The following is an 18,238-nucleotide window of genomic DNA, read 5'->3' on the forward strand; positions in this document are numbered from 1 at the left end:
CCTTAGGAGTATTTAATAATTGAACGTATATATACAGATGAATTTGAATCTTAATTATAAACAGTGTAAGTTCACTGTATCCTTTCCTGCTAATTCTTCATTCTACAGTTCCTTGGATTCACTTACTTAAGATGATAGAATTGTAAAGTAATAACTCTGTTTTTCAGCTGTATTTTGGGAACGTTGCAATGAATTACAGGACATTGAGAAAATTATGGCTCAAATTGAACGTGGAGAAGCAAGAATCCAACGAAGGATCAGTATCAAGAAAGCCCTGGATGCCAAAGTAGTATATTTCATAATTGTCGAATTACCAATAGATTGTTTTAATTGATTAAATGGTGATTAGCTTTGACTTATTATTATTGCACATTTAGTCAAAAGCACTATTTTGTTTAAATCTACAGATTGCAAGATACAAGGCTCCATTTCATCAGTTACGTATTCAGTATGGAACCAGCAAAGGAAAGAACTATACTGAGGAAGAAGATAGATTCTTGATTTGTATGTTACACAAAATGGGCTTTGATAGAGAAAACGTGTATGAAGAATTAAGACAGTGTGTTCGGAATGCTCCTCAGTTTAGATTTGACTGGTTTATCAAGTCTAGAACCGCCATGGTACGTATTCCTTTCTTACTTATTTCCTCCAACTTTTTCTTTTGAAAAATTTCAAATATCATACATCCTTTACTTAGATTCTCTAATTCTTAACATTTTGCCACGCTGGCTTTCTCCTCTCACTAGTATATGTGTGTATATACTTATACATACATACATGGCATCTATCTATAGATATAGAATCTATATATTGTATTCAGAAATACAGATCTGTGCTTTATATTCATTAATCTATATACAGATCTATATTTCTGAACCATTTGAAAGTAAGTCACAGACATCATGAGTGTTCACCTCTAAATACTTCAGCATTTATCTCCTAAATATAAAAATAATATTTTCCTACATGAGCACAGTACCATCATCCTACCTGAAAATGTTAACGTTGATTCAGTAATGTCATCTAGTATACAGTCCATGTACAGAATTTTCCAGTTATCCCGAAAGTGTCTCTCATAGCTGTTTTTTTAAATTGATGAGCCAGTCAGGGTTCACATATTGCATTTGGTTGAGTCTCTTTAGTCTCTTCAGTCTACAACTTTTTGTTTTTCGTGACAATGACTTTTTGAAGGTACCCAGACTCATTTTGTAGAATGCCCAACATGTATCTCATTGTTTGCTCACTGTTAGATTTAGGTTAAGCATTTTCGGCAGGAATGCTGCCTAAGTGATGTGTATTTCTCATTGCATCACATCAGGAGGCTCATTATGTCAGGTTGTCACATTCTTGGTGATGCTGAGTTTGATTACTTGGTTAATATGGTGACCATCAGAGCTCTTCACTTTAAAGGTAGTTTCCCCTTTGTCATGAGGCAGGTGATACTTGAGACTGTGTGAATAACTTAAGGATTTATTTTTAATGAGAAGGAATTGTTGCCTAAGTAGAGTTTTTATAAGAATATTATGAGACAGAATAATTAAGAAGAGATTTTATTTTTAGCTTCATGCAATTTACTGTTACTTTCTAACATGAATTGTGTTCCTGTTAAATCCTAGTGCTGCTTAGCAGTGTTCTTGCTGATATTGAAATAAATGCCACGTGTTTTTAATGTTGGCATTGTCAGTCTTTTGTTAGCCAAGGTAATTAAGACAAAAGTAGATTCATACAGCCTAAACATTAAAAGTAACCGGAAACTAACAATCTAAACAGTGAGCATTTTTCTTTAGTTTCTGTCTATCGTAAATGTTTTCTCGGCCAAAAGTTCATAGGGGTGTGAAGCAATGCTGAACATTTTGTTTGACCCATTTTATATTTTCAGTTCAAGTTGAAAAAAGAAAAGAAAAATCTGAGTTGCTATACTGAAGATGCTAATTTTGGTGGATGCTTTATAAGATCAGATATTTCTTAAAATTTTAACACAAATTTAGAGGGTTCCTGGATTGTTATTAGAATGTGTCTGTCAAGTTTATGGAATACATAATGCTGGGAGAGGTAGCAAATACTTTGGATCAAGCCAGAATCCAAAAGGAACTAGAGAAATTGGAATGATGGATTGATTGAATCTCCCTTGCAGCATGACAACTGTAGGGATGAATGTAAAGTGCTATACTTGTACAAAAGAATAGGAAGAGGTGTATATGTTAATAAGATACAATAGGAAGAATTGAGAAAAGAATAAAAAAGATAGGAATTAATCTGTAGCATGAAGGGCTGAGGTTGGATGTAGGGAAGAGTTGTTTGACAGGGTTCTTTGGATGGTTGAAATAGATTATTGAAGAACAGTGTTAAATAGCTTTCTATTAGCTTTGAAAATGAGATTCTATTTTGACAGTCTGAAGACTTTGGCAGTGAGCTAGTTGGCCTTTTAAGGTGCCTTCTAGCTCGGTGCATCTATGACCATGTTTAGCAGAGAACTCCTTTCAAAAGCCATGCATTTAAAACTTTTAGCCATTTGGGGTTTTATGCGTGTAATGATCTGATTTAGAGCGGCATCAGCAGCTTGTAAAAGACAAATGCCCACCTGCATTTGTTGATGAATCATGTTTTCGATCATACATGCCCTTTTATGTGATGGAACATTTGCTGAATTTTGAGTATTATTTCAGTGATAGTTTACTAATTTTTTAAAAGGTTGAGTTTAATGCTGTTTTCAGTTTCTGGAAACATTAAAGCAGTCGGATGAAACAGATTCAAAAGAGCAAGGAAAATCTTACATTATTTGTAATATGAACATGACTGTAGAACTACATACATAACCTTATTTCATTTTCCGTGAAGAAACCCAGTGTATTATTAACAACCACTAGATGTCTCTCAACTCCCTTGTAAAGAATCTTTTCTTCCATCTTTCAACAAAACATTTATCTCTTTCTTTACCAAGAGGTTTAAATATCTAATGTATGTTTTCCAAAGAGTGGATATTAACTACATACGTGATTGAAAAATGAAACTTTTATTTTGTTTGTTAAAAATGAAGACAATTCTGTCCTTAATTATGTTCTGGAAGGTGGAATTTATGATTTGTAAAGAATCTTTAAAAACACATAGTAGTTTATTTCATATTAAATATTTTAGTCCAGAGTTTTTGTTAACTTTTCTACTATATTATTTCCCTCCTAGTTAATGGATAATTTTTGCTTATATTTCTGGATTTAGAATATAAGAAATATATTTTAAAATATGCATGAATATATTTAGATCATCTTTTTGGAATGTTTCATGCTAATAAAAATCATTAGGGAATTAAAGAAATGGATTACTATTATTTCTAGATGATCTCTTTTCCCCTCATTTTAAATAATTGATCTTGTATAGTGAATCACATTCACAATCTAGGAAGTGAAACTTCCCCCTTGAAAGAGGCATTTGTGATTTCCAAAATTAAAATAATTTGCTTCATTGAAAAACCCCGTCTTAGAAATAACAGGGGATGTAATTTGATTCATTATATGAGTGTATCACTGTGTTCAAATTAAAATTTTATTAATGATTAAACTTTAAACTTAGCTTATTACTAAAGAAGCTATCTTTAAAAACATAATCTTGCTTAAAGATGACTCTTTCCCAGTGACACCAATAAATAGTGTGAAATACTTAGGGGAAAAAAAAGAAACCTTGGTAGTTATATTTTATTCAGAGATCTCAAAGTACTGAATTCATGGCTTCTGACTTAACAGTCTTAAAGTACTTAAAGGCATGAACCTCCACTTCTAAATATGCCGCATTTTGAAAGCCTTCAGCTAAAGGTTGAAAATTTCTTTGAGGCTCTTCTCCATTTAAAAATGCTGGCTATACAAAAGAAAAAATGAGTTTTAGTTCTGTTTCTCTGTGCTAAAAAGACTGTGATTTCTTTTTCTGAGAACTTGTGTGGTCTTTGAGTAAGTAATCAGTCTCTATTGAACTACATAAACAAGTAGGAAGGATATGATCAATTTAGATTTTTAAGCTCAGAGTACATGAATTGCCCTACCATTTTCCTTCTAAGAAAAAAGTGTATTATAATGAGGTCTTAGTCTTAGGACATTAAAAAACTATCAGAATTAAAAGGACCTGTGCCAGATGACTGTAAGAGGAAAAGATAATACTTTGTATTTATATACTACCTTTTATATATAAGGTTGCCAATCCCTTTACCAACATTAGCTCATTAATTCCTTTTAGGGAATGAATGTCAGGGCATTATCTCTGTTCATTTAGTGACAGACTAACGTGACTGGGAGATTTGAAAAGAATCTGAGAATTCTAAAATATCTAGCACATTAGTTTACTGGAAAGGACATATTGAAAGTATCCAAAGTTTAATCAGTAATTCTTTGGACCTGCTTAGGTTCTTTTAAGTACTTAAAGGAGAAAAAGCAGAATTTGGCTCTCTGAAATAAAGAACATTTCTTGATATAGCCACTATGCTTCCTCCGCAGGGTTGCTTTGACTCTTAATTTTAGTTTTAAAATATTCTTACTTTTTAGCCTCTAGAAAGCTTTTTCCTTTCCTCTCCTGGCCTCGCAAGAAGCTCCGTGTACATAGCCCGTGGCCATGGACTTTAGAGTTGAATCAGAGTATTAGTAATTAGTTATTACAATTACCCTGCCTTTTGTAGTAGTTTAAATGAATTTTTGGGGTAGTATCTCAGAGAGAGAATCACACACTGTTGTATACAATGTAATAAAAATTTCATGTTATTGCTGTTTGTTTTCAAATCACAGCTTTATTATTAATGAAAGTGTTCCTTATTTAAAATTAAGAACATGACATTCCTCATCAGAATTGTAGGAGAAAAAATACTATTTAGAAAATATTGCTATAGCTCTTTATTAGCTTGCCTCCCTTTTTATAGGTTTATCATTGATAGTAAACGTTAACTAAATTATTAGTTCAGCACAGGATATTTGATAAATTATCTGTCCAGTCAGAGAAGGATTTTCTTTCTAGATACTTTAGAAAAACAAAAGTCAAATTAAAAATTTTCCAAACTGTTTTATAGTCACAATAACACTTTTGTTTGTTGCTTATGCAGCACAGCCTAGGAAATTTTATGAAGAAGGCCACTCATGATTTTTAATTTTGTGTATTAGTGCTTAATTGTGTGATAACAGCTAATATTGATTTCTTAGAGCATTACATTCTTAATGAAATGTGAGGATACGAATTAGTACATTATTCACAAAATTGGTAAAATGTAAAATTAATGATGGGTTCTTCTTGACTGTAGAATTATGAAAATATTAAAATATATTTATGCTTATAGGGATATATTGTTTCCTAATGTGCTTGAAAGACTAAAATGTCCCTTTCAGCCTTAATTTTCAGAAAGGTCCTGTATAGAGGTATGTACAGAAGGGGTTGTGTTTAACTTTACCTTGAGGGTTAGGTCAGAGGAATGGCTTCATAGAAGAGGTCCTTCTTGGAACTGAGTCTTGAATGACCAGGAAGGAGTTGGCCCTGGGACTGTGGAAACAGCATGTGCAAAGGTAGAAACAAGCACAGCACATTAAGAAACTGCAAGTAGGTTGTGCTGGAGTGTGAGTAGGGAAGTTCTGGAAGATGAGGAAGGAGCTGGCAGCGAAATTACGAAGAGCCCTGTCCTTGGTATTGAACTTTGGTCATTATTCTATAGGAAATGGGGAGTCATTGAAAGATTTTAACAGGGCAGTGACATGGTCAGATTTACATTTTAGAAATACTGTTCTGTGGAAATGGGCAAATGTCTACCTCAACTACCATATAGGCTGACGATTCCCAAATTTATATCTCTGTCTTTTCTCTGTTCCTCCTCTTTTTTTACTTCCCTTGGCTATTATAGCACCATCTGCCCCAGAGTCATTTTTTACTGCTGCTCTCTTAACTATCAGGTGCAAATGGTTACACCTAAAAGTACCAGCATAACCCTTGCACAAAGTAGGCATTCAGTGAATAAATGAGCATGGAACTTTCGTACTTCAGTTTGCTTCTATCTCATAGACCCCTACAGTTGGATCAGATTTGGATAGAATGTGAAGAAATGTAGCAACGGGTTTGAGTTCTTTTTTCTTTTCCTTTCCTTTCTTTTATTTTCATCTACCTTTTTCTAATGATAGACTTTACTTGGCTGTAATCCCTGCAGCTTTTGTTTGAGTAGCCAGTTGTAAATATCATGTGTTTTATTAGTAACTATAGTGTTTGATTTAAGACTGAGTTGTTCTAACAATCTGAAATACGATACATGCACTAACAGGAGTTTGTTTTATGTATTTATGTATTGTGAAGAGGTGATGTGACATTTTACAAATAGCGATGTTTAAGTAGCAGCAGTTAGGTAAGACTATCATAACATTTGATACTTGTTTAAGAAATGTAGGATATATTTCTTAATTATTATTATTAGAATATATAACTCCCATCTAACTACCAGTGTACTTGGGCCCTGAGATTTTAGTATAGAATGCCATTGCTTTTTGTTAGTATGATAGAGGTTCCAAAGTGACAAAGTACCTAGGAAATATACCACAGAATGTATAGTTGAAGGTATCAGTTCCCAAAGGTAAAGTATAGGGAGTTTATGAAAGAGCAAAGGAGAAACAAACACCCATTTTGTTTTACTAAGAACTGTAGAAGATTCTGACTTTATAGAACCACCTACCAATTTAGATGTGCAGATGTGGAGTGCAATTTATTTATTTATTTTTTTTGCTTTTGCTCATTCACCTGCTTTTGACTTTCAACCATAACGGGCAGCGACCTTCTGTCATTCAGACTTAGGCAGGCTTAGTGTCTAGGATTTTAGTACATAGGAAATGTAATGTGGAGTCTCTTTAATCTCTTTCAATAAGTCACTTCAAGTCTACTGATGCTTTCTGTGCCTTTTGAATTGATGCTTTGAAGCTGGGTATTGGGGCAGAGGATGTTTGAACTTGGTGCCTGGCGTGATTGATATTCACCACACAGTACAGGGCAGCGCCACTTACTGCAAACATCCCATTATTTATTAAATAAAGGTAGAGATACATATCCTAGTATTCAAAAGTTGAAACTTGGGTGACTTTGCATTGAATGGAATTATAAACTATTAAAAAGATACGGAAAACCAAGGCAGACAGTTTGTTTAAAGTCAATCTAAAGACTAGTTTAAAACAGGGCTTGGCAAACTGCAGCCCTTTACCTGTTTTTGTACGGCCTGCAAGCCAAGAATGATTTTTACATTTTCAAATGGTTGAAAGAAAATCAAAAGAAGACTGTCTTGTGACATGTGAAAATTATACAAAATTCAGATTTTAGCATCTGTAAAGTTTTATGGGAACCCAGCCACACGCATTCACTTATGCATCGTTTATGGCTGCTTTCATGCTGCAATGGCAGAGCTGAGTGGTCGTGACAGAGACCATGTGGTCTACAAAGCTGACAGTATTTACTGTTTGGCTCTTCACAGAAAGGATGTGCTGACCCGTGGTTTAAAAGAATGTGTAAGAAAGGTGGAAGGAAAGAAATAATATAACCAAGGGTAGACATAAGTGTTATACAGTCCTTCAAGAAAAGTGTTAAATGAAGGATGGGTAAAGGGGGAGGCTATTTGGCCTAAAAGAGGGATGTCTGGCAGGTCTGGTGGTAATTGCAGTGATTGTGATGGAGCCATGAGAGCTGCCTTGTAAAATTTGAAAGATTGTCATACAGAAGAGGGAATCAGCTTGTTCAATTTGACTACAAAATCAGCTTGTTCAATTTGACTACAAAAATCAGCTTGTTCAGTTTGCATAAGGGAACATTTTTAACTTGTCCGAAGGTGGGATAGACAGCTTTGGGAGGTAGTGAGTACCCCGTCATTGGAAGAATTCAGACAAGCTGAATAGCTAATTAGTAAGGACCTAGTAGAAGGGATTCAGCATCAACCTGAATAATTTTTAAAGGTCCTTTCCAATCTTGAGAGTCAGTAATTTTATGAGCTCCCACTATTGAGACTCTGTATCAAGGGAAGATTTCAGAGTGCAAAATACACCTTTGATTACATGACGACTCCTGCTCAACAATCATCAGTGAGATCCTTTTGTCAACTGAATTAAGTAAAATTGCTTAGTTCTTTGTTTTTAGCTTCTAGGTTCTTTGTATTTTGACTCAAACTTAGTCTTATCTATCACTCTTACCCTGCACAGCATTTCCCAAGTTGGTTTCTACCAAACATTGTTCCAGGATTTGCAAATACGGTAAGTCCCTTACATACGAACGAGTTCCATTCCGAGAGTGCGTTCGTAAGTCCAATTTCTTTGTTAAGTCCAACAAAGTTAGCCTAGGTACCCAACTAACACAATCGGCTATATAGTACTACTATAATAGGTTTATAATACTTTTCACACAAATAATACATAAAAAATAGAAAAAATCAAACATTTTAAATCTTACAGTATAGTACCTTGAAAAGTACAGTAGTACAGTATAATAGCTGGCATATAGGGGCTGGCATCGAGTGAACAGGCAAGAAGAGTTACTGACTGTAGGAGGGAGAGGAGGTGGGAGATGGTAGAGCTGAAGGATCATCAGCAGTAGGAGATGGAGGGCAAGCTGCAAGATGGAACGCAAGTTCGCATCTTTGAAAGTTCTCGGTTTGTATGTAGGGGCCTTACTGTATACAATATGCAGAACAGGGTTCTGTGTTCAAATAAATTTGGGAAATGGCTGATACTGAATCCTGCCTGTGACACTTCCAACCTACATTAGAATGCTAAAAGCTCTGAGAAGTCCTGCCATGAAGAAATTTGTTTAACCTTTTAAAAATCTAGCATTTCCTGCGCATGTGTGAACACAAAGTACTTTTTTTTCCTTTGGCCACAGCTATTAACACTGCAGAACAGTTTCCCACTTGCCATTTTCCCACTCTCTTCTGTTGTCTTTATTGTTTTTGTATCTCCTCTCTTCCTCTTGTGTGCTATTTTTCTCCCTCCAATTTCATTCCTAAATCCAGCATGGGGAAATCGTGAGAGAAAGAGATAATTAGACTACAGAATTGTGGAAACAGTTTGAGAGCACATGAACCACTCCCTGTAATCCGAGGAAAATAGGAAGATTAAAAAGGTACAAGAATCTAGGGGGATATGTATGTGAAAGGCGAAATTATATGAGATAAAAGTGCTTTTGACATCATGAAATTTCTCATAGTCATTTCATAGTCACTTAGTTATTCAAAACATGAATCACTATTTTATTGGTAATCTGGCCTCCTTGTAATTTCTGGTGTTAGCTCGTGCTCTGTTTATGATACCATCTGTTTAGTTAGGCAGTCTTCAAGCATGTGAATAAAAGATGGGGTTGGTATCTTTAGAGAAAGTGGCATTACCTATGCTAGGAAGGTAACGTCCAGACTCACTCATTCCTTGGTGCCTTTCTCCAGAGAGTTAGATTATTTTTCTGTCTGTAGTTAGTGACAGGTTAAAAGGAATGAAGGTAAGAACTTATTATACAGTCGATTTATAATCATTTTGAAATATTCTATTTCACTGCATATGAGACTGTCTCAAAAGTGTTAGTTTTTTTCTGAATCACCCATTATGAACCATGAATATGTATCTAAAGATATCTGCAGTCACAGGCAACTATTACTTACTGAGAATAATAATAGCCAGAGGGTATAGCTTAATGATTCAAGAATCAGCTTCACATAAAGACTCTATCTAGTCTCCCTAGAAACCAACAATCAAATCTCATCGGGGTCAACTTAGCCCTTTCTATAATAGATAAATTGAATAACATGCTGTTTAATTTGTATGTGTGTTACTGAATGAAGCTGTGAAGAGTGTTTGGTCTGCATATTAAAGATACCACTATTGTTTTGGTAAGTAAGGAAAATTCCAGTGTTATTTTTCCTAAATTATTTAACCTTGGGTAATTGAGGATGCACAAGAAACATGAATGTACCAGTGTTTTGTAAGGTTATTTTTAATAGTCAAACAATAATTTGTTAATGAAGAATTTTTTTCTGGCTAGACTATCTTTGGTTTTCTGCCTTCTTTTGGGCTTGAATTTTACAGAGTAGAAAATGCTTGAATAGTTGATAATATTTCTGTATGCCATTTTTCTAGCTTTTATTTGGAAAGATAAAACTGTATTTTAAAAATTTGCCATTTCTTAAAAATGTTAGATTGCCTAAGGCCTAAATGTTCATTGCAGAAAATTTAGAAAATACATGCTAGTATAAAGAAGAAAATAAAAGTTACCATTGCTCCTATTTCCAGAAATAGCTGCTGTTAACCACTATAACACTGTATGTAGTTAGTACTCGCTCAGATATTTCTGCTGTGTATATACATATATAGTAAGTTGTGTATATATGTATATGGTAATTGACAAAGTACCCAAAATTTAGTTCCCAGTATTTCTCTGCTAAAAATGGCACTGCTCTAAATATTCTTCTGTAAATCGTTGTATACGTCTCTTATTGCCTTACATTAAGCATCTAGGAGTGGAATTGTTCATTCAAAGAGTATGAAATTTTTAAGATGTATCATTGATATTCCCAAATTGCTTTCTAGAAAGATATTATTTTAGTCTGCTTGGGCTGCCATAACACAGTACTGTAGATGGGGTGGCTTAAACAAATTTCTCATGGCTTTGGAGACTGGAAGTCCAAGATCAGGGTGCCGGGAGGATTGGTTTCTGGTGAGGCCTTTCTCCCTAGCTTGTAGATGGAGTCGTCTTGCTGTGTCCTCACATGACCCTTTCTGTGTGAGTGGAGAGAGAGGGAGAGAGAAGAGGGATCTCTGGGTGTCTCTTCCTCTTGTAATACCAGACCTATCGGATTAGGGCCCCACCCTTATGACTTCATTTAACCTTAATTACCTCCATAAAGGCCCTCTCTCCAAACACAGTCACACTGCAGGGGTGTTAAGACTTCAACTTACAGATTTTGTGGAGGGCACAATTTCTAACTTTGGCATCCCATCATCAATGAATGAGAGCTCCCATTTCATCTTATTGCCAACACCAGATACACACACCACACATACACACACACACACACACACACACACACTTGCATGAACGTGTCACTGCTAATTTAATAAATATCATTGTTTTACTTTGCATTTCTTTGAAAAAATTTTAATATATGGACATTTTAATTTTTTATGAGTTTTAAAAAATATTTATTTTATTTATTTATTTTTATTAATTTTTTTGGCTGCATCGGGTCTTAGTCACGGCACACAGGATCTTCGTTGAGGCATGCAGGATCTTCTGTTATGGCACGCAGTCTCTTCGTTGCGGTGCTCGGGCTTCTATCTAGTTGCAGCATACAGGTTTTCTCTCTCTTGTTGTGGTGCGTGGGCTCTGTAGTTTGTGGCACACAGGCTCTCTTGTTGAGGCGCGCAAGCTCAGTAGTTGTGGCACATGGGCTTAGCTGCCCCGCGGCATGTGGGATCTTAGTTCCCCGACCAGGGATGGAACCCGCGTCTCCTGCATTGGAAGGCGATTCATTACCACTGGACCACCAGAGGAGTCCTATGAGTTTTCTATTCTTGTACTTGGACCATTTTTTGGTTGGAGTTCTTAATTGCCAATAAATCTACATTTTTATTTGAGGGTTTAGCTGCTTTATATTTTATCCATTTTTTTTGGGGGTACGCGGGCCTCTCATTGTTGTGGCCTCTCCCGTTGAGGAGCACAGGCTCCGGACGTGCAGGGTCAGCGGCCATGGCTCATGGGCCCAGCCGCTCCGCAGCATGTGGGATCTTCCCGGACCGGGGCACGAACCAGCGTTCCCCCGCATCGGCAGGCAGACTCCCAACCACTGCGCCGCCAGGGAACCCCCAGATATTTTTGCTTATACAAAAAAGAAATCATTTTTAAATGTTATTTATCCTTTGATATTAAACTTATTTACCTTTAAAATACAGCAAAGTGTACAGGGTTAATATATATGAGCATCCATACTAATCATATGTTTAATGCTCATCATATGTTCATAAAAACTGTTTATCGTTTGGATGCATTGATTTGCTGGCAGTGAAATATAGGTAGTGGCAAGGTTAATGCGGAATCTTTCCAGCTATTGCTTGCTCTGAATTAACAAATGCATCAGTGTTTCCTGAGACGCCCTCCTCAGAACTCTGATCCCACAAGATGTCCTTTGAGAAGGGAGTTCTGCTGTTTGAATAGCTTGGGGAATTGCTTGCTTCTTACATCGCCTACCCTAGTGGTTGACAGTGCTCATTAGGAACTTAAAGGCTATGAGCAGCCCTGTAGAAAAGAAATCTGTTTGACTTTTGTAAACTGAGTACTTCCAAAATGTGCTTTGACAATAGGACATCCTCTTATTTTTTTGTTTATGTGATTTTTGTTAACTTTTTGTTTCAAAATACTTACAGTTCACAGGAAGTTGTAAAGAAATGTACAGGGAGGGCCCATGCACCCTTCACCAAGTTTTCCCAGATGGTAACATATTCCATAAATACAGTAGTGTCACAACCAGGAAATTGACATTAGTACCATCCACAGAGCTTATTCAGATTTCATTGGTTATAGATGCACTTGTGTGTGTGTGGGGGGGGTGCGCACACACGTGTGTGTAGTTCAGTGCAATTTTATCACAGGTAGGTACGTGTAACTAGCACCACCGCAAGACTTCCTTGTGCTAGCTCTTTATAGTCACACCCACTCTCCCCCCTTTCCCTAGCCCCTGGCAACCATTGATATGTTCTCCATCTCTAAACTTCCATTTAAGGATGCTATATAAATGGAACAATATGGTATGTAACCTTTTGAGATTGGCTTTTTTCACTCAGTGTCATTCCATTGAGGTTCATCCAGGTTGTTGCATATACCAATATTTCTTTCCTTTTTATTGCTGAGTAGTATTTCAAAGTATGGATGTACCACAGTTTGTTTACCCATTTACCCACTGAATGATATTTATCCACTTCTCATATTTTTGGTGGAATATACTCTGTATGACTATTGTTCTGAAGAATACCAACTTAGAAATTCTGTGTCACAAAAATGATACAGTTAAAGAATTACCACTTTTTAAAGATTGTGCCGGGGTTGAAGAAATTAAAAGTCTTGTATTAATTGGTTTAGGAATTCCAGAGACGCTGTAATACTCTGATTTCATTGATTGAGAAAGAAAATATGGAAATTGAGGAAAGAGAGAGAGCAGAAAAGAAGAAACGGGCAACTAAAACTCCAATGGTAAAATTTTCAGCATTTTCCTAACTTTTAGGTAGATCCCATTTTTTTTACATAATTAAAATGCCTATATTATGTTTAATGCCATAGTGATGCCTATTATAAAAACTGGTTTTATGAAATGCTGATTTGTTTTTTGACAGAAAAAGAGTTACACTACAACCACATGCTTCCTATTTGTTTGTAGAACATACGGTTAGGAACTCCCGTAGTAACAGGGCTCAGTATTTTTAAAAAATTCCTCATGACTTTTAAGCAGAAGTATAATGCAAGTAAAATCCTTTGAATTGAGACCAGAGTTGTCATGGGGAGTAGGAGAGGGGTGGGGTGGGGTGGGACTGAGTTTGAAACTGGGAGTTCTGATTTGATCAAATAAGTTTTCTGATCTTTGTGGAACTATGAGTGCAAATAAGAACTTTGAGGAGACAGCAAAGCTTTACTTGGTTTACTTGGTAATAAGTTAACTGTTGAATAATAAGATGACTTAATTTTAATTCAGTCAGGTTGCCTTGTATAGTTACAATTTCAAATACTCTTTAATAGATGATATTATTTGAGTGTGGTTAAGTAAACTACCATATTTCATCAAGTCTAAGATGCCTTCCATTGTAAGACACAGCATTATTTTATGTGCCACTAAGAAGAACTGCTCCAAGTAACTATGATTTGTCATCAATTATAGGATGCATCCCGATTTCAGAGATGCTAAAGTGGGAAACAAATGTGCATCATAGAATATATGAAATATGGTATGTTAACATCTGTCATAAGATTTAAAAAATAATACACTCATAAATAACATTTTTCCCGGAAAACTTTAAGTATTAAGTAGTCCTTTAAGATAAGCATACATTTATAGTGCCATGTGTAAGTAGAAACTTGATGACTATTTTTGATGGGTATTTTATGTCTTTTCTTAAAAAGAAACATGTTTGGAGGTTATTTTACATTGGGTTACATAGTTTGTTGGGCTATATAGAACATTAAATGTGAGTATAACATTTAAGTGAATATTCATGTTAAAATTTTTTTTTAATGCATTTACATCCTAGATTTAACATTGTTGGGCCATTTAAAAATGTGCATATTGGAGCAGAACATTAAATCTGTTTCCATTTTAGTCACAGAAAAGAAAAGCAGAGTCAGCTACTGAGAGCTCTGGAAAGAAGGATGTCAAGAAGGTGAAATCCTAAAGCCTAGAAATAAAGTTTTAAATGGGAAACTGCTATTTTCTTGTTCCCATCTTCAAATGCTAATGCCAGTTCCAGTGTATTCATGGTACTCTAAGAAAAATCTCTTTGGTTTTGATTTCTTGCATATTTTATATATTTTACAATGCTTTCTACATGAAATGTGTAGCTTTATATTTTATGCATTCTAGTATTTTTGTGTACTGTATTTTGTGCATTTCATGTCTTCATCAAAATCCTCTCAGTCCTTGTTCTTTTGAAGCTTGTGCTGAGGTTTTAGCTTTTCTATGTTTTATATGCCGCTGCTTTGAAAGAGAACCTAGATTCTATAGCTGTATTATTGTTGTTTCATACTTTAAATTTATATGGCTGTGGAAAATTGAATTAAAATGATTTGAGGAGAAAGACTTTTTCACTTCTTTGTTGCTTTCTTTTCTATTGAGTATGGGCTTGTACGTGTTACTGCATACTGTGATTAGCATAATAATTGTTTCTTTGAGGTCATCTAAATATTTTTTTCCTAAAGGAATAAAGGGTGAGAACAGAAAAAATTTAAAAAACTAATATTTGATACTGTGCTTGCTGTCAGTATGCATTACATTTAAATTATTCTCTAAATATTCAAGTGGGAAAGTATAATAAAGAAACGTCTATAAGAAATTTAATTATTTCCTGTTTTTTGTGCAGTAGAAAATAGTTGTGTTTACTGAATTGAATTGCTCACAACTATGTATTTGGTTGAAAGTTAAAGCTTTGCTTGCTGACTTGTGCCTGATCTTTTGTCCCATAGAGCCAGTCCAGGGGAGTCTGGGTATAACACGTAGATTTATTAACAACTAAGTTAAGAGTATGAAGTAAGTGCTATGCATGCAGAAGAAAGGGGGAGGGTCTTCCATAGGAATACAAGTACGGTCAGATAACAGATAATCTCAGAGCGTCAGAGGCTTTGCACACCAAGAGCTTCTACCTTTCCCACACCACAGACCCCACGCTGGGAGGAGATCTGCTCCACACAGTCCCTCAAGGCTCCAGGCTGACTGAGGCTCCGCTGTTTTACAGCTGTACCATCTGGAACATGTGGCCTATTCAGCTGCCGCTGTAGGAGAAAAAGAGGCTGGAGAATCGCATATAGGCTCTTTATTGCCTCAGCCCAGAAGTGACAAATGTCACATCCATTTATATTTCATTGTCCAAAACTAGTCACATGGTCCTGTGTATGTGCAAGAGGACTGGCAAATGTAGGGGAACAAATGGAATGTTTTTACGTTACTGCCCCTGCCACAGGGGCTGTCACACGAAACCGTTAGTGTGTGATTAATCAGAGTCAAGGTCAGGTTATAAGGGAACAGGGAAAATGGATCAGAACCTAGTGTGAAACACATGGCAAATAAGCAAAGCTGGGAATGCAGGACAGTGGTGTTTGTTATCAAAACAAAATTGGGGCCACTAAAGAGTTGCTCTCTCCCCCTCCCAAGATCTTTTGCATTTCCTATCGGACTCTATTTAGTGTACCACTGGCAAACCTTGGGTAGCCCTGAGTGCAAGTCAGCGTCTTTCACATCCTCATTCTCATTGGGGTTCTGCAACATATGAATAGATCTTCTAGAATGACAACCCACTGTCTGCTGGACTCTTCCAAGTCTTTTTTCATTGTCCAGACTTCATATTTCTTACTGCCATGCTCTGATAGGATTCTTCTTACTCTTTCCACTATTAGGACTTGGACTCTTGTACTCTGTTGGAGGTTGGTTGAAATTAGGGTGCTATTAAGAGATGAGTTTACAATGATATTAGGTCAAGGGACCCAGAGATATCCAAATCTGTCCTTGGCCTAACTGCCCTTTCTATAAGGTCCACAAGAGAGGCAAAGGTAAGCAAAGTAATACTTCACTAGCTTGTGCTTTGGCTCCAAACTTCAATCCAGAACTATTAAGCCCAAAATGAAATCTTGGAATTTTCCACTCCAATGAGATTAAAAGTTCCAGTCATCTGAGATGGAGAAAATTATACCTTAGAGGGTCTTATTAATACCCCCAAGTTCTGTGCACTGAAAAATAGCCCAGTGAGGGTACTGGCCTCCGATCAATCAGTTCAGCATTTCTTGGGGAGAAATGAAGATGGAGGGTGGGAGCAGGTACAATTAGGGTCTTTGAACTTCTTTCACGGAAGCTTAACAGTCTCTACTTCTTGTTCTTTCTCTGTTAACCCAAAGGGGTTAATGGCTAAGCTGTATGTGACCATCTACTTTAAGAGAGAAAATCTGCAGGTAAGTTCTGTCAGTCTTTTCATGGGGCCATTTCCCTGGCTATATCATGGCTCTTTCTTGGACCAAAGAGATGTGAAATCTAGGTCTCCTAGATTATGTACAGCGTCATTGTTGAACATAGCCTACCAAGGAGGTCCATACAGTGAACACCTGATGGTAGCACAGTCCAACCAATACAATGTTGGGGATGCAGAATGCCCCAAGTCTCTATTTGAAACCCCTCTTATTGTCAGTTTTCCACAGAGAAATTAAAGTGTCACAGAAGATTTAAAACTCCCAACAAATAAATCCCACTTCACACAAGAGGCCTAGACTGATAGGATAGTAACACTAGACCTGGCTGCCGTGTTGGATTGAGGGAGCAGGATAGTCAGTTTACTGAGTCAGCTGCTCAGAGACCAGAAGCAGCAGAAGAGAGTGCTGTTATCTATGAGTACAATTTGACAAATGCACAGTGATGCAGCCCACCAGTAAAAGCGGTCTACAGATTGTACTGGAATCTGACCCAACCTGCTTCTTTGTTTGGAGAATGTGAAGGAGGGAAGTGAGCAGAAGTACAGGGACTCTGAGTGGTTTCCTTTACTCAGGGCCTCTCTGTAGAAGACAAGAGGTGAATACGTTTCCCAGTAACCTCAGGCTCCCACAGAGGCCCTAGTAAAGCATCTGTTTTGATCCATTGGATACTCGGTCCCTAATTTCCTTAGAATCAAAAGAAGGCAGAGACTTCAGAAATCTCTCATTTTCATCGTAGCTGCTTGTCTCTCAGTCTTTATCACACAGTTCCTTCTGGCTCCCTGGCCTACCAGTGCTTATGCTGTCTGGAAAACCCGGATTCTTATCAGATTACACGTTCTCCCATGAAATAAGCCCCCAAATTTGGTCCATTATATGAGACCTCCTAGTTAAGAGAAGTTGTTGGGCTAGAATCTTTGCAGCTATCTTAGTTGCTGGGTGTTTGGTTTGAAAAGCCTCTACCTAACTCGCGAAACTATCTACTGTCACCAAAATGAAATGCTATTTTTCCCAGTTATTGGCAAAGGTCCCCAGTGTGGTCTGTTGTTTCCCTATGGTGCAGTAGCCAATGCAGCTAGTAGAGATTCCCGGGCCAGTTTCCATGATGATGCTGGTGTGCGCATGCTTTCTCTCCAGGTGTTTTTTTGAAATCCTCCAGTTGCCGTCAAATTTCAAACTCCTATCAGTATTCTACCCCGTGTCTCCTTCATTTAGTCTGCCTAAGCTACCCTCCCCCATAGACAAGCGGTGAGATTTTCCTGTGGTTCAGGTACACGTAGTTGTTCCCTATCCCTCCGCCGTATTATTTCTGTGTGCTCCAGCTGATTTCTAACTGCCAGTATCTTTTTATCTGAGGGCTTTATCAGAGGCCTTGAAGGCTTTTCTACCCTTTGCACAGCAGGCTGGAAGAGGGTTAACACCTCAGAGTGGATTGGAGTTGGTGTGTAAGTGCAACAGCTCTCGCGCCCCTTAAGCAAGGTCACTCTAAGGTATGTCATCTGTATGGTTCCCCAGAGTTTACTCGTGGGATGAAGCTCCGGTCTCCCGCAGTAGTGGCTGTGTTGAT

The 18,238-nt window shown here is 36.9% G+C and overlaps 1 protein-coding gene across 5 annotated transcripts in view; it reads left to right on the forward strand.

The window, feature by feature from the left end:
• The window catches only part of SMARCA1 (SWI/SNF related, matrix associated, actin dependent regulator of chromatin, subfamily a, member 1), a 68,814-nt gene extending 54,016 nt beyond the window's left edge, over positions 1–14,798 (forward strand). For 2 of the 5 annotated variants that reach the window (XM_060138227.1, XM_060138229.1), the window contains 4 exons: positions 168–286; positions 408–620; positions 13,096–13,237; positions 14,325–14,798. In XM_060138227.1, the coding sequence (XP_059994210.1) occupies positions 168–286; positions 408–620; positions 13,096–13,230 (467 nt within the window). In that variant the 3' untranslated portion in view covers positions 13,231–13,237; positions 14,325–14,798. Of the gene's footprint in view, positions 1–167; positions 287–407; positions 621–13,095; positions 13,238–14,255 lie in introns of all 5 variants that reach the window. The other 3 variants (XM_060138224.1, XM_060138225.1, XM_060138228.1) reach the window with 2 other exon arrangements.
• Positions 14,799–18,238: the final 3,440 nt, after the last annotated feature.

The sequence above is a fragment of the Lagenorhynchus albirostris genome, chromosome X, assembly GCF_949774975.1.
Source record: "Lagenorhynchus albirostris chromosome X, mLagAlb1.1, whole genome shotgun sequence".
Taxonomy (NCBI): domain Eukaryota; kingdom Metazoa; phylum Chordata; class Mammalia; order Artiodactyla; family Delphinidae; genus Lagenorhynchus; species Lagenorhynchus albirostris.